This window comes from Eleutherodactylus coqui, chromosome 9 (assembly GCF_035609145.1).
Source record: "Eleutherodactylus coqui strain aEleCoq1 chromosome 9, aEleCoq1.hap1, whole genome shotgun sequence".
NCBI lineage: Eukaryota > Metazoa > Chordata > Amphibia > Anura > Eleutherodactylidae > Eleutherodactylus > Eleutherodactylus coqui.
The window spans coordinates 94,706,178-94,719,106 of record NC_089845.1 but is presented as its reverse complement, the minus strand read 5'-3'; the positions used below and the strand labels follow the sequence as shown (position 1 = coordinate 94,719,106).

Genomic DNA, 12,929 nt, shown 5'->3' with positions numbered 1-12,929 from the left:
TTGGAGGCTGACTTCGCTTACGGAACGCCAGGAAATAATTTTGCGCAAGCCTGCTGTAACACTTAGCTGGCTGCGCATGCATTAGGAGGACAACTACACCCAGCAGAGACCCAGTACACTGAGGACAGTCACAGGCAGCACAAATAGATTTTTTTCCCCAAATGTTTTTGGAAAGGCCCACTGCCTATATACAGTGTATACAGTATGTCTTCTGTCCCTGCGTCACCAGTACTGTCCCTGGAGTATGTAAAATAACTGCAGACTGTTGCACTGTGGACTGGAATACAGCGGTGATTTAACAGCCAACACAGAGCCAGGAAATAATTTTGCGCAAGCCTGCTGCAACACTTAGCTGGCTGCGTATGAATTAGGAGGACAACTACACCCAGCAGAGACCCATTACACTGAGGACAGTCACAGGCAGCCCAAATGGATTTTTTTCCCCAAATGTTTTTGCAAAGGCCCACTGCCTATATTCAATAAATATGTCTTCTGTCCCTGCCTCACAATATATGTCTTCTGTCCCTGCCTCACAATATATGTCTTCTGTCCCTGCCTCACAATATATGTCTTCTGTCCCTGCCTCACCACCACTACTGGCCCTGGACTATGTATAATTACTGCAGGGCGCAATGCTCTGCACGGCCGATATACAAAAAAAAAAAAATGTGCAACACTGCAAAAAGCAGCCTCCACAGTACTGCACACGGTTAGATGTGGCCCTAAGAAGGACCGTTGGGGTTCTTGAAGCCAAAAATACTCCTAACACTCTCCCTATAGCAGCTCCGGCACCAACAGCACTTTCCCTCCTCTATGTCAGAACAAATCTGTGGCGAGCCGCGGGAGGGGCCGACTTTTATACTCGGGTGACACCTGATCTCGCCAGCCACTCACTGCAGGGGGGTGGTATAGGGCTTGAACATCGCAGGGGGAAGTTGTAATGCCTTCCCTGTCTTTGTATTGGCCAGAAAAGCGCGCTAACGTCTCAGAGATGAAAGTGAAAGTAACCCGAACATCACGTGGTACTCGTCACGAGTAACGAGCATCTCGAACACGCTAATACTCGAACGAGTATCAAGCTCGGACGAGTACGTTCGCTCATCTCTAGATATGAAATATGCCGAAAATGAATAGCTTTTCCTTGCAAGCATCAAACAACACTGATGTGAGTAAAGGCAGTCTAAATGTTACAAAACAAGAAAATGTCACCAAAAACAAGTGCTTAAAAATGTTGCAAAAATAGGGGAGGGATTTATCAATGGATTTGCAGCACTTTTCGAGTCTAAAAAAGTTGCATACTCTGGCACATGCTTTTTTTGTTCAAAAATTTTCATCTTTTTACATTTTTGCACTGTACTCGCCACATTTCTATAAAGTGTCCAATGCTTAGTGAGTGTACCTCTATTGTCACCCCCTATTTCTTCAGGGAATATAAATTCTTGTGTTATTACTAGTCTTGTAGTCTGGGGAGAAAAAATGTAATAGAAGTCTGCTCAGTACTCTATTAGGCCTTATGTCCTCGGTCGCCTTGGTGAAGCACTGCGGGTCTCCGCGCAGCATTTTACCATTGTTTGTTAGTAAATACTAGGTAGAGAAATGGCAGAGGCCACATATGGCTGAGAGTGTACTGCGCATGCCCACATAGTACACGAACACAGACATGTATAGTGTGACTTTTTTTTATTTTAAATTCCCTGCTCTGTTTCTTGGTGGGGATGCATATAAAAATGCTGCGCATACGCATTGTATTGCACATCGACAGCGTTTCATATGCTGCTCATACAAGTGTATAGGGCTCACACTGCATGGTATGGAGAGAAAAAGAGTATGCTGCGTTTGATTTCTCATGCGTCTACATGCCGGTATACATGGATCAATGAAAGTCCGTTGACTTTCATTGACTCCATTCACCTCGTATCACGCAGCCGTGCATCGCATACATAATATGCGGTGAAAAAACGCCCATGAGGTTCACACGGGAGTAAGTGTATTTACATGATGAGTGTGGTGTTTTTACATGCATGTATGCGTAGTTTACTGTATCTTTTGCACGGGCAAAAAAACTCAAGAATGCTCCCATTGATTCCAATGGACAATTAAGTTTAATTAGTTTAATTTGTGCTGTTTATGTTCACAATACGCATGAAACTAGGACATGCGGCGTTTTTTTTATGCAACCAAAATGCATGTGCAAAAAGTGCACATATGATTTCAACGGGTTCTATTCACTGTGCACAAATGCGTTCGTATGAGTAAGCCCTAAGACTGTGTTCACATCAGCATTTGGAACCCCTATTACTGATTTCCATGAAAATCCTAGATGAAATAGCACACCATGGTTTGCTACTTCATCCGAGAAAGTGCCGGACAGCTGGATGGAATCTAAGCAGACTTCATTATAGCCAATGGAGTCTGTTCAGCGCTGTTCAGTTCCGTCACAAAATGGATTCTTTTGGCCGAGTAGTTCAGTTTTCCTGCTCCTATAATGAAGCAGGAAAATGGAATTCATAGCCCAAGTGTAAATATACCCTAAGAACCATAAAAAAGTCATACTCATCAGATGGTCACATCACAGGGACATATGACCACTACAGCCAATTACCAGCTGATCCTGAACTAACTACAGCCAACAACTGCTTGTAGCAGTCACATGTAGCTGTGATGGGATGGCACTGTCGGAGCAGGGGCTGGAGGGAATCGGTTGAAGTATATATTTTTTATGAGTGAAAGAAGAGATGAACAACTCCTCAGTTGAGATGAAGAGGTAACAATACTCCTCAGTCCAAACAATATAAATGTCCAGTGAGATAACAGAGGATAGGCTACAATTAACCTTTGCAATCCAATTTTGGATTCAGGGTTTCCTAGGCGGCTTTCTCTTTCTGCCATTATACAATAGCACCATCTGCTGGTTAGAGCCAGTACTGCGGTAGGTGACATGCTGGAGAGGCCCCTGACAACAGAGCGGCCAGTAATCTACAGTAAGAATACCCTGCCGGACGTCTTCTGACATCGGAGCTGTACAGGCTTCAATCAGAATGTCTTTAGACGTCAGACAGTGGATTGGAAAGAGTTAAGGGCACAGTGTCCAAAACATGACAGGGGTCACCACATAGGATACATGTTGGCTTGCTTTTTTTTTTTATATGTTGGAATAAAGATTGAAGTTTTATCCTCTGTTATCACACTAAACATTTGTACTGTTGTAACTTTTTTAGGTTTTTATACTGTTCAGAGCAGATTTCATTAAAAATTTTCTCCCCAGAATAACCCTTTAATTAGATGCCATTACTCATCATTGTTTGATTTCGTTTGCACAAGAGTGCTGTTCAACATGTTGACACTAAATAAAGATTCTTTGTCATCTTCTTCTGCCACCCCTTTCCAGGGCAGGGTGGATTTAGCATTACACAGTGTCCATTCACATCTCTAGCAGCTCTTGCTTGGAGAGTGGAGGTCCTCTGCAAGGGGATTCCCTCTGTGATGTTCATATTCCCTCATGCTGTATATGGTTAAAGGCTGTTTGTTTCCTTAAAGGGTTCACAGTTAAAATAATGGCAATAATTATGTTACTAGGGTCACTAGAAATAATTAACCATTGCTCAACAGTGGATCATTTGTTGCTGTCAAGCTGCAGCTTTTTAACTAAGTTCTATTTAGCAAACTAGTAATTGCTATTAAGTTCCCAGCAAATTAGTAATGACATACTGTCAGACATAAATGATGAAACCTAACAGACAGTATTAGTCAGTGATTTGGTTTATTTCTTTATCAGCAGTGATATATATTATCCCGGGTCCTTATGTTAACAAGGAAATATCTTAAAACTTGTTTGTATCTTTCAAAAAGTCTCAGGGGAAGAATATATTTTCTTCCTTCTTTTGTTGTCATTCTAAGTGAATCCCCACAAGTACTAAATTCTGTCTGATGCTGTCAGCTTTATTAACAGGCATTTCCTGATCTAAAGGGAGAATCTAATTCACAAATATATCTGAGTCAGTCTAATAAATGGCTCTCAATTGCTATCCATTGGGAAGGGGGATGGTGCTACTGTATGCCAGGAAGAGCCATGGTGACTCAAAGAATGAATTACCAAAGATGTTTTCATTACCTACCACCCACCTAAAGTCAATACTATTAGCCTGAGCAGCCACCTAGAGAAAGTATATATAAGACAGGTATATGGATCGCAAAGGATGCTGTTACTGTAACCTGTCTACACTTGGCAAAGACTCCACATCTAACATCAGTGTTGGGAATAGGTTCAGCTCACCTTGGGTAAGTTATGAGAACATCTGGTATCTTTATACATTAATTTCCTCTTTTCTCAGTGCTCTGTGTATGCATGCTGTTCAGTATGATAAACCTTTATGATATACAATAATGTACTACACACCATACAGTCTTATCTGAGATATAATGTAACAATTTACTTTATACATTGAGTTTACACAATGACACATTGTATCTATTCATAAAAATAGACTAAATCCATGTCATACAGTACATACATGGACGAACATCTGCACCTGTAGATTTCAACAAGGTTATCCTGATGTGCCACTGACAGAATATAAAGGTTTCTAGGAATGTATTTGGGAGCTGCAATGTATTCAGATGCTGCCCAAGAGCAGGGATAGTTAAATGTGCATATAGTGAGTGGGACTATAAGTCTCATCAGTCAGGCTAGTTATCCAAGAGCCTTGTACTGACTTTTAGTTTCATGTAAACTCTGGAATGGATATGCATCTACTGAAATTGGGCTGACTGTATGCATTCTACATGTTTTAGAGTGAGATATATTCACACAGGCGCTTTTTTTCAGACCACTTTTTTGTGATTTTTACCCCATTTTTGCGTTTCTGTGATTTTTTTTTCCATGCAATTTTCATCCATTTGGTATCTGGTTTTTATGAGCGTTCCAAAAAAATACGCCAAATTATGTAATGAAGTGCTCTGCATACATTCTTTTATGGTTACATGCAAAAAAACGGATTGCAATTGCGTAAAAACAGTGCAATCTGTTTTTGACTGAGATTTTTGTCCAAAAACAGGACCTGCTGCAATTTATCTTTGCTCAGACGGTTCATCCAATAATTCATCGTGTGAATATAACCAGTTAAAATAATATGCTTTATTTGCATTCTACTTCAGTCCAATTTTAATGGACAGAGAATCAGACAGAAAAATCGTTCATGTGAATATACTCTAAGGAATGTGTTTGGGAGCTGCAATGTATTCAGGGGCTGCCTTAGAATAGAGTTAGTTAAATGTGCATATAGTGTGTGGAACTACAAGTCCCATCAGTCAGGCTACTTATCCAAGAGACTTGTACTGACTTTTAGTTCCATGTAACTCTGGACTGGATGTGTATATTTACTGAAACTGTGCTGACTGTATGTCATTGTACATGTTTTTAGAGTAAAACAAGTATGAAAGCTATCTACACATCTGCACACTTTACAGTCAGCTGTTACTTTGCACTGAGACTCAGGCAAAGGGCTCTTTGCAGACTTTGTGAGTTGCAGTTGTGTTTTACATTTGTCTTCATCAACCCGGCAATAATGATGGAGAAGAAAGCTAAGTAAATCCCAAACAAAGCCAGGATTGTATTATCTGTTCTGCATTGTTAATACCTTTTCTAATCCGGAGCTATAAATGTGCCCTGGAAGATGTGGGATGAGAGGCAGCCTGGAGGGTGGAGAGTCTGGCCACTCAATTAGGGAGGCTAGTCACTGACATGCTGCTATTAGTTGCTGTGCCCTGGGAGGAGTGTGTGCTAGTTGGATGGATTATAACAGTTGGAGAAAGGGATGAGTGCGGATTGTTTGATCATTAAAGTGAAGTTAGCAGTAGTTATTATCAGCAGCAGCTTCTGAGCCTCCTCTCCTCCCGTGATTTGACTTTTGCATTTCTTCTGACTGCTTGAAGTTCTTCTCAGGAACATCCAGGGGTCCTGCGTTGGCCAAGATCACCATGAGCAGGCAGAAGATGATGAAGGGCAGAAGCTAGCATGTGTAACCCTTGTCTTCCTCCCTCTCTCTTCCCCAGGATCGCAAAGGGAGAGATGCAGAGGGCGAGGAAATGGCAGGCAGTACTGGCCATCTCCTTATTGTTGGTCACTTCGTCTGTTCAGGGCATCAGTGAAGGGCAAGCGAGAGAAAGAACTCTTCTAGATCTTATGGTGCAGGTCATTGGGGACAGTAGTAGCTCTGGCAGAGAAAGTGGCAAAGTCATTACAAGGCGGTACACCGAGGGCACTGCTTACTCTGCAGAGTATGGTGGCAACCACAGACTGTCCTCCAGGGAGAGAACTTCTGCAAGGACCAGCAACAAGAGACCTTCAGGTAAGTGACTCTGCTCCTAAGATTCCTGATCTTTGCCTCTTCCTTTCATACAGAGAGAAATCACAAGTTTATACAGTATAATCCAATCCGTAAGACATCCAGTAGTTTTATCTCCTTTCAGAGTCTCTAATCGCTTTAGAGGAGATTTCATGCTGGTATCAGGCTTGGGTTCAGCTGTGCCTATCTAACGTATCGTCACACTACTGAGTGCAATGTGAATTATTTCTGGGGAAGAATAAATGAGTGCATAGACTAATCACATTAGTGTAATAGATTGTGTTCATCTGACCATACACATTGCAATTTCTTTTAAAGCCAAACATCACAATAAGAACAATTCTTGCAGGATAAAAGAAGGGTTATGTCTCTAGTGAAAGAGTGATTTGTAGCTAGAATTGTAACACTAAATGTGGAAATATTTATCTTTTGTGGTATTAGTCAGAAGACAATGAGGATACTATTTGCTAATAATTCCTGTGATGTCCTTCTAGCTGGATTTTATCAAACAGGTTTTGTGATTTTCCAAGAACTGTTGATGTTGTACTGATGGTGGGTAAACTGATAATAACTGATACTTTATATTTATACTTGTTTGTCCAAATGCAACATGAAGATACAATGTATCAATGTACGAAACAAACAATGGCATGAATATGCATAAATGTGACATATTTTTGTGATTTAAAGCTGAACTTTTCTGAAACTGACACTAATATGTATGGCTTGTGTAAAAATGCAACATTTTAATTAAAACTCCCTGGTGTGTTACTTGGGCTTTCTACATAAACTCTGGTATTTTTTTTTATATAGGTCAGGATGACTACACGCTTTTTAAGTTTAGAAAGTGCAGTATTCGGATATGCTGTGACTGAAAAGAAACATGTGAATTTCTATGCGCATATTACATTATCTGATACATTTTATATGTGTTTTTATGAGCATGATATTTGTTGTAAACACAGCAGGCACTAGGTGTTGAATGCTTTTTTACCGATATACTTGAATAGTAGAAATCATGCCAAAAAGCCGAATTTCAGCGTGTCCCTTGTTGCATGTTTTTTCTTTTTGCATTATAATGCTGAACACAAACATTTTTTAGATCAGGCTTTCATGGCGTTATTAGTGTTGTTAGTTTTTTGATTACTAAAAACTGATTGGCCAAAAGCAGAATATGAAGATCTGTGTCAGAGACAGCGTATCTATGGGGCAACTATTATAACACGCCAGGCTTAGATGCAGAGGCTCAGCTCTATGTTTGGTAGTATCGCTTTAAATAATGCAGTCACCAAATAATGGTCAGATTCCAGCTCTGAACTGTGAATGAAGTGCAGTAAAATCCAGTCACTCACTGGTGACCTCTTTTCTGATTGTAGTTGTCTGCTTTAGACCACCATGGATGCTTCTTCCAGACATGACTTGTATCTGCACACCAATTTCCCATTCTGCAGCTACTCCCTATGCCCCTCTTAGTGACCCATACACAATAATAATGTCCTCCTTTGTGGTCAAAATAGTGCTAATCCCCCTTTTGTACCCCACAAAGTATTAGTGCCCCCATACAGTAATAAATTCTCCCATTGTGCCCCCAGAAAATAAAATTCCCTCTTTTATGCCGTCAATAATAGTGCCCACATTTATGCTCCCACCCAACAATAATACCCACTACATGTCCCGCAAAAAAGTAATAATGTGCCTTTTCTGTCCAGCAGTAAGCCTGGGTTCACACAGGGCAGAGTTGCTGCGGTTTTGCCGCGGTTTTTCCGTTGCGGTTTTGCCGCAGAAGAACTGCTTCTGCTGCAAAACCGCTTCAAAGGTTAATTTGGACTTGCGTTTTTTGCTGCGGATTTTCGTGCGGAAAAATCTGCAAGCGTTTTTTTCCGCAGCGCTTTTTTACTTTTTGCCACGTATTTGCTGCGGTTTCGGCTGCGTCCATAGAGGTCTATGGACAAAAAAGCGCTGCGGAAAAGACCATAGAATGAACATGCTGCATCTTTTAAAACCGCGCCGCAGTTGCATTTCCGCACTGCGGCTGTGTGGAAAAAATCCATCCTATGAGAACAGCTTTTTGGCAAATCTCATTTGTGCTGCATTGCACTGCAAACGCAGCGGTTTTGCCGCAGTGTGGATATGCAACGGCAATCCGCGGCAAAACCGCGGCAAATCTGCCCTGTGTGAACCCAGCCTAAAAGTACTCTCCACTGAACTTCTGCGCAGTTATAATAGCCACAAAGTAATAGTGTTCCCCCTTTGTACCCGCACATAATAATATCCTTTTTTTAGCCCCCACTTGTAATAATTGACCTCCTAGATGGTGTTTAGTAATAATGCTCTCTTTTTGTGCCCAAAAGTAAAAATCCCCCCTTGGGCCTCCATGAGGCAAAAGTGCAACGTCTGGGCTCCCTACAAGTAATAATCATCATCTTTTTCCCATACAGTAATAATTCTTTACAGTTAGGCTGGGCTCACACAAAGGGGCCGGATTCCGCATGCAGATTTCTGCAATGGAAGACCTTTGGTCATTTGTGGAAAGTAATTGGGAAGAATTGCGGTAGATCGTGGATGCGAGCATTTTTCTGCGCTGATATACACTGGGCAGAACATATCGTCTACACGGAAGAAAGATTTCCCTCTCCCCTCCATTCCAGCTTTTCTGTCTATTTTCCTTTGATGTTGCAAGCTTTCCACCACTCATACGCAATATGAATTGTGTATGGGCGACGAAACACTCGCATCCATTGACTTCAATGGGGGCCATCCGTGCGGAATGCACTTTAAAAATAAGCATGCTGCGATTTTTCTTCCACTCATGGAATACGCAATTCATACCCGCGAGTGTGAACGAAAAATCGAAAATACATACCTTTCAACGCCTGCGTTTTACTGCATATCTTTCGCGTAGACAGCAATCATGGATTCCACAATTAAAATCCGTTTGTGTGAGACCCCATAAAGGTTTTCCTATTGTGCCTTCTTCCTTGTGTCTCTCACACAATAGTAATAAAACCTAATATTCCCCTAATCCCATTTCCATGTTATGCTGCTCCTATCCAGTGCAGTGGGTTTGGTGCAGGCAGAGTGCTCATGTCTCAGCATTGTGTCATCTGCACTGGGCTGTACATGGCCCCTAGCATCTTGTAGGCCACAAGTCCAAATGGATTGTGGCCTACTACAGTGAGTCGCAGGGCAGGGAGATGGATCTCTGTTCCACCCTCGTAATTTAAACATATCTGCATTCTGAGTTTGTAGATACAGTTGAATCTGACAATTACTCAAGGATTTGGGGCATTGGGACAAGAATCCATGGCATGGCCCTGCTCTACACACATATAATTATCAATGCTATTGCTTCTGTTTTTGTGTAGAAATAAAGGAGACATGGCTTTATGGTCCCATGTAGGGCAATGTATTGTCAGGAAAATCCTTCCATCTTTCTTCTGTGTTAGTGAGTTCTAACAGGTAAGACCTTAGCTTTCCCTGCCCTAACATGTCACAGCTCCGCATCTGTACTGTATTCGTTAACATGGCATGCGTTGTGCTCATGAAGACAAGCATGTGACATAGAAAATGAAGCCTGGTTCCTCACTTGGTGGAGCATCAGTATTCGTAAAAAATGTCCCAGTGTGTGTTTTTTTCCCAAAGTACAGCCTGGTCTAACAGTGGTGCGCCTTAACTCCAGTCATCAAGTACCCAAAATAGGCGATGATTTAGGGATTTCCTATGGAGAGAACACCTGTGTCAATTTCTGAGGCGCTGACAATAATTATATCACCCATGAAATACTAAGCAAATGCTTAAAATATGACTTGTTAGGGGTACTTAAAGGGGTTCTGTCACTAAAAACGAAAAATGCTCTACTTATCTATTCCTCCCCCATCAGTCTACTTACCAGATCTTCACCTCCCTTATCTTCTTCTGTCTCCTGCAGTCCAGGGGCTCACTTTACCTCCAGCTGCCTGATTCTTCTCCTTCCTGTGAGGTTACTACATTAGGTTGGCAGTCTGCCAATGTACGTTATGTCACAGCTCACAGGCCAGCAGGAAGACTGCCTATCTTCTTCAGAGATTGCTCATGCGAGCTATCTCTGAAATAGATTACAATTCCTTCCTAGGCAGTGAAACTACAGCACAGGGATGTGACCTTCACTGACCCAGCAGGAAGGAGTTTGTGATGAGCAGCCTTCATAACAAGCTGGTCCCAGCCTGCAGTGAGCTGACCTGGGACACTGGAGAAGCTCAAGCAGGAAAAGATGTGATAAGGAGACTGACAGGGAAGGAATAGGTAAGTTTAGATAATTTTATTTGTAATGACAAAATCCCTTTAAGAACTGGAGTTCAAAAAGTCTGATCTAGACCATACCAAAGACTGCAACCACCATAGTGTAGTTTTTTAAGTCGTTTCTAAATTATGTTTGGTACATTTTTTCAGATGCACCAAAGAAATTGGTGACTCAGTGGTTAGCACTGCTTCCATGCAATCCTGGGGCCCTGGAGTCAACCCTAACGAAAGGCAACAGTGGTACAGAGATTGTAGCTTATCCCTGTTTGTGTGTGTTTTTTTTTCAGGTTCTACAGTTTTTCTCTCACATTCTAAAAAACATTAAAACATTCCCTGAATTTAGGTTGAGGGCCCAGGAAGGTCAAGGACTGATGGAATTGATGACAATCTTTGTGAAACATGTGTTTGCTATATGAATGTGTGAAATAAATAAACATGTGCAAAGGAGGCTATAAAGTCGAGAATTTTGACATCGGGTGGCCGAGTTCAAGCGTTTGGCTGTTTCTGGTGGTTCCATTGGAATGAATGGTATAGTGTTGTACATGTGAGGCCACCCACCTTCAAAATAAGTCTTTCTGGATCATAGCCTACTAGAGTGAGCGTCCAACAGGGAGTTGGCGGTTCCCTGCTCTGCCTTAGCATTTAATTATGTCTGTATTCAGAGGATACAGATAGAGTTGAGTGTGACAATCTCTGGTGGTCCCATTCACCTTAATAGAACAGCTTTTGAACTTGGCGATCTGTGGTGGTCCCATTGAAGTGAATGGTGCGGTAGTGCAAATGTATGGCCACCCACCGTCAAACATTCAGGACCAGCCAGAGGTGATTTCTCTGGATTGATAAGGGTTTTAGAGGTTGGACCCTGACTGTGGATAGAGGTTAACTTGCCAAGATGGGAATACACCTTTAAAGCCCAATGTAAAATCATGTGTGAACAAGCCCTTTACTTGTTCAGGTCACTAAGTACCATTATAAATTCTATTTTGCATGGAAGGATATTCACTAAGATAAAGGAATTAAAATGATACAACAAAAACAATCATGCCATCTTAAATGGAATTTGTGTTACACAAAATGTGGAAATAGTAAGTTTCTTTGGCATACCTATTGTAAGTCTAATGCTCTTCCAAGCTTTCACATTAGTCTGTAAAGCATTGTAAAGTCATATTGGCTTCAGCTGCATTCTTCGTAAGTAAATATGATGCTTCACAGATGACTTTTTATATTTATGGATCACATTATTGTGCTATCCCTGGACCATGCAGGGAGAAGATATAATGGGATGTAACACAGTGGAAAAGTCTTTGTGCTGAATTGATGTAACCCCTCCAGTGAGTTAATTTGAAAGAAAAGCCAATAATGCTGGTCTAGTTTCTGCCTCACTTGGTAAAAGCCCAATTCAGTGCTAGAGAAGGACAAATCAATTACTAAGGCCCTTCCCCCCAACTAACATTTGTGCTGAATGCTCACCTAGTAAATTACACTGCAAGAGACATCAGCTGCCCATAAATATGTGATCTATTAGGAATAATTTGCTTGCTATTTATAATTAATTTGTCCAAGTGTCCAAGTGGAAGCAACTAGTTACTGAAGTTCAATGCATACCATATATGCAACAGTCCCTCCAATGAAATATGCAGATATATGCAACTGCATACATGTCATGTGGTATATGTTTTTTTTTTTGTATACTGTCATAGTAACAGGCCACTCTGGCGAAAACACATGGCTTGGCTTACAATTCCCAGTCATTATGATAAGGCTTGTCTAAAAATTCTGACATGCTGCCTTCTAATAGGTGGCGCTGCAGAGGTTTTGTTCCATCTTCCTATTTGCATATTTCCCAGAGGAGCATGCATGGCCTTGTAATTCTCATCATACACCATCAAGGTGCTCTCCTTAAAGGGGTTGTCCCGCGCCGAAATGGTTTTTTTTTTTCTTTCAATAGCCCCCCCGTTCGGCGCGAGACAAACCCGATGCAGGGGTTTAAAGAAAAAAACGGATAGTACTTACCCGAATCCCCGCGCTCCGGTGACTTCTTACTTACCTTGTGAAGATGGCCGCCGGGATCTTCACCCTTGGTGGACCGCAGGGCTTCTGTGCGGTCCATTGCCGATTCCAGCCTCCTGATTGGCTGGAATCGGCACACGTGACGGGGCGGAGCTACGAGGAGCCGCTCTCTGGCACGAGCGGCCCCATTCAGAAGACAGAAGACCGGACTGCGCAAGCGCGTCTAATCGGGCGATTAGACGCTGAAATTAGACGGCACCATGGAGACGGGGACGCTAGCAACGGAACAGGTAAGTG

At 41.9% G+C, this 12,929-nt stretch overlaps 1 protein-coding gene across 2 annotated transcripts in view; it reads left to right on the top strand.

The window, feature by feature from the left end:
• Nucleotides 1-5,523: 5,523 nt before the first annotated feature.
• The window catches only part of ALKAL1 (ALK and LTK ligand 1), a 101,149-nt gene continuing 93,743 nt past the window's right edge, over nucleotides 5,524-12,929 (top strand). The window contains exons 1-2 of one of the 2 annotated variants that reach the window (XM_066578983.1): nucleotides 5,524-5,584; nucleotides 6,052-6,347. In XM_066578983.1, coding sequence (XP_066435080.1) covers nucleotides 5,565-5,584; nucleotides 6,052-6,347 — 316 coding nt within the window. In that variant the 5' untranslated portion in view covers nucleotides 5,524-5,564. Of the gene's footprint in view, nucleotides 5,585-5,698; nucleotides 6,348-12,929 lie in introns of those variants that run through there. The other variant, XM_066578982.1, reaches the window with a different exon arrangement.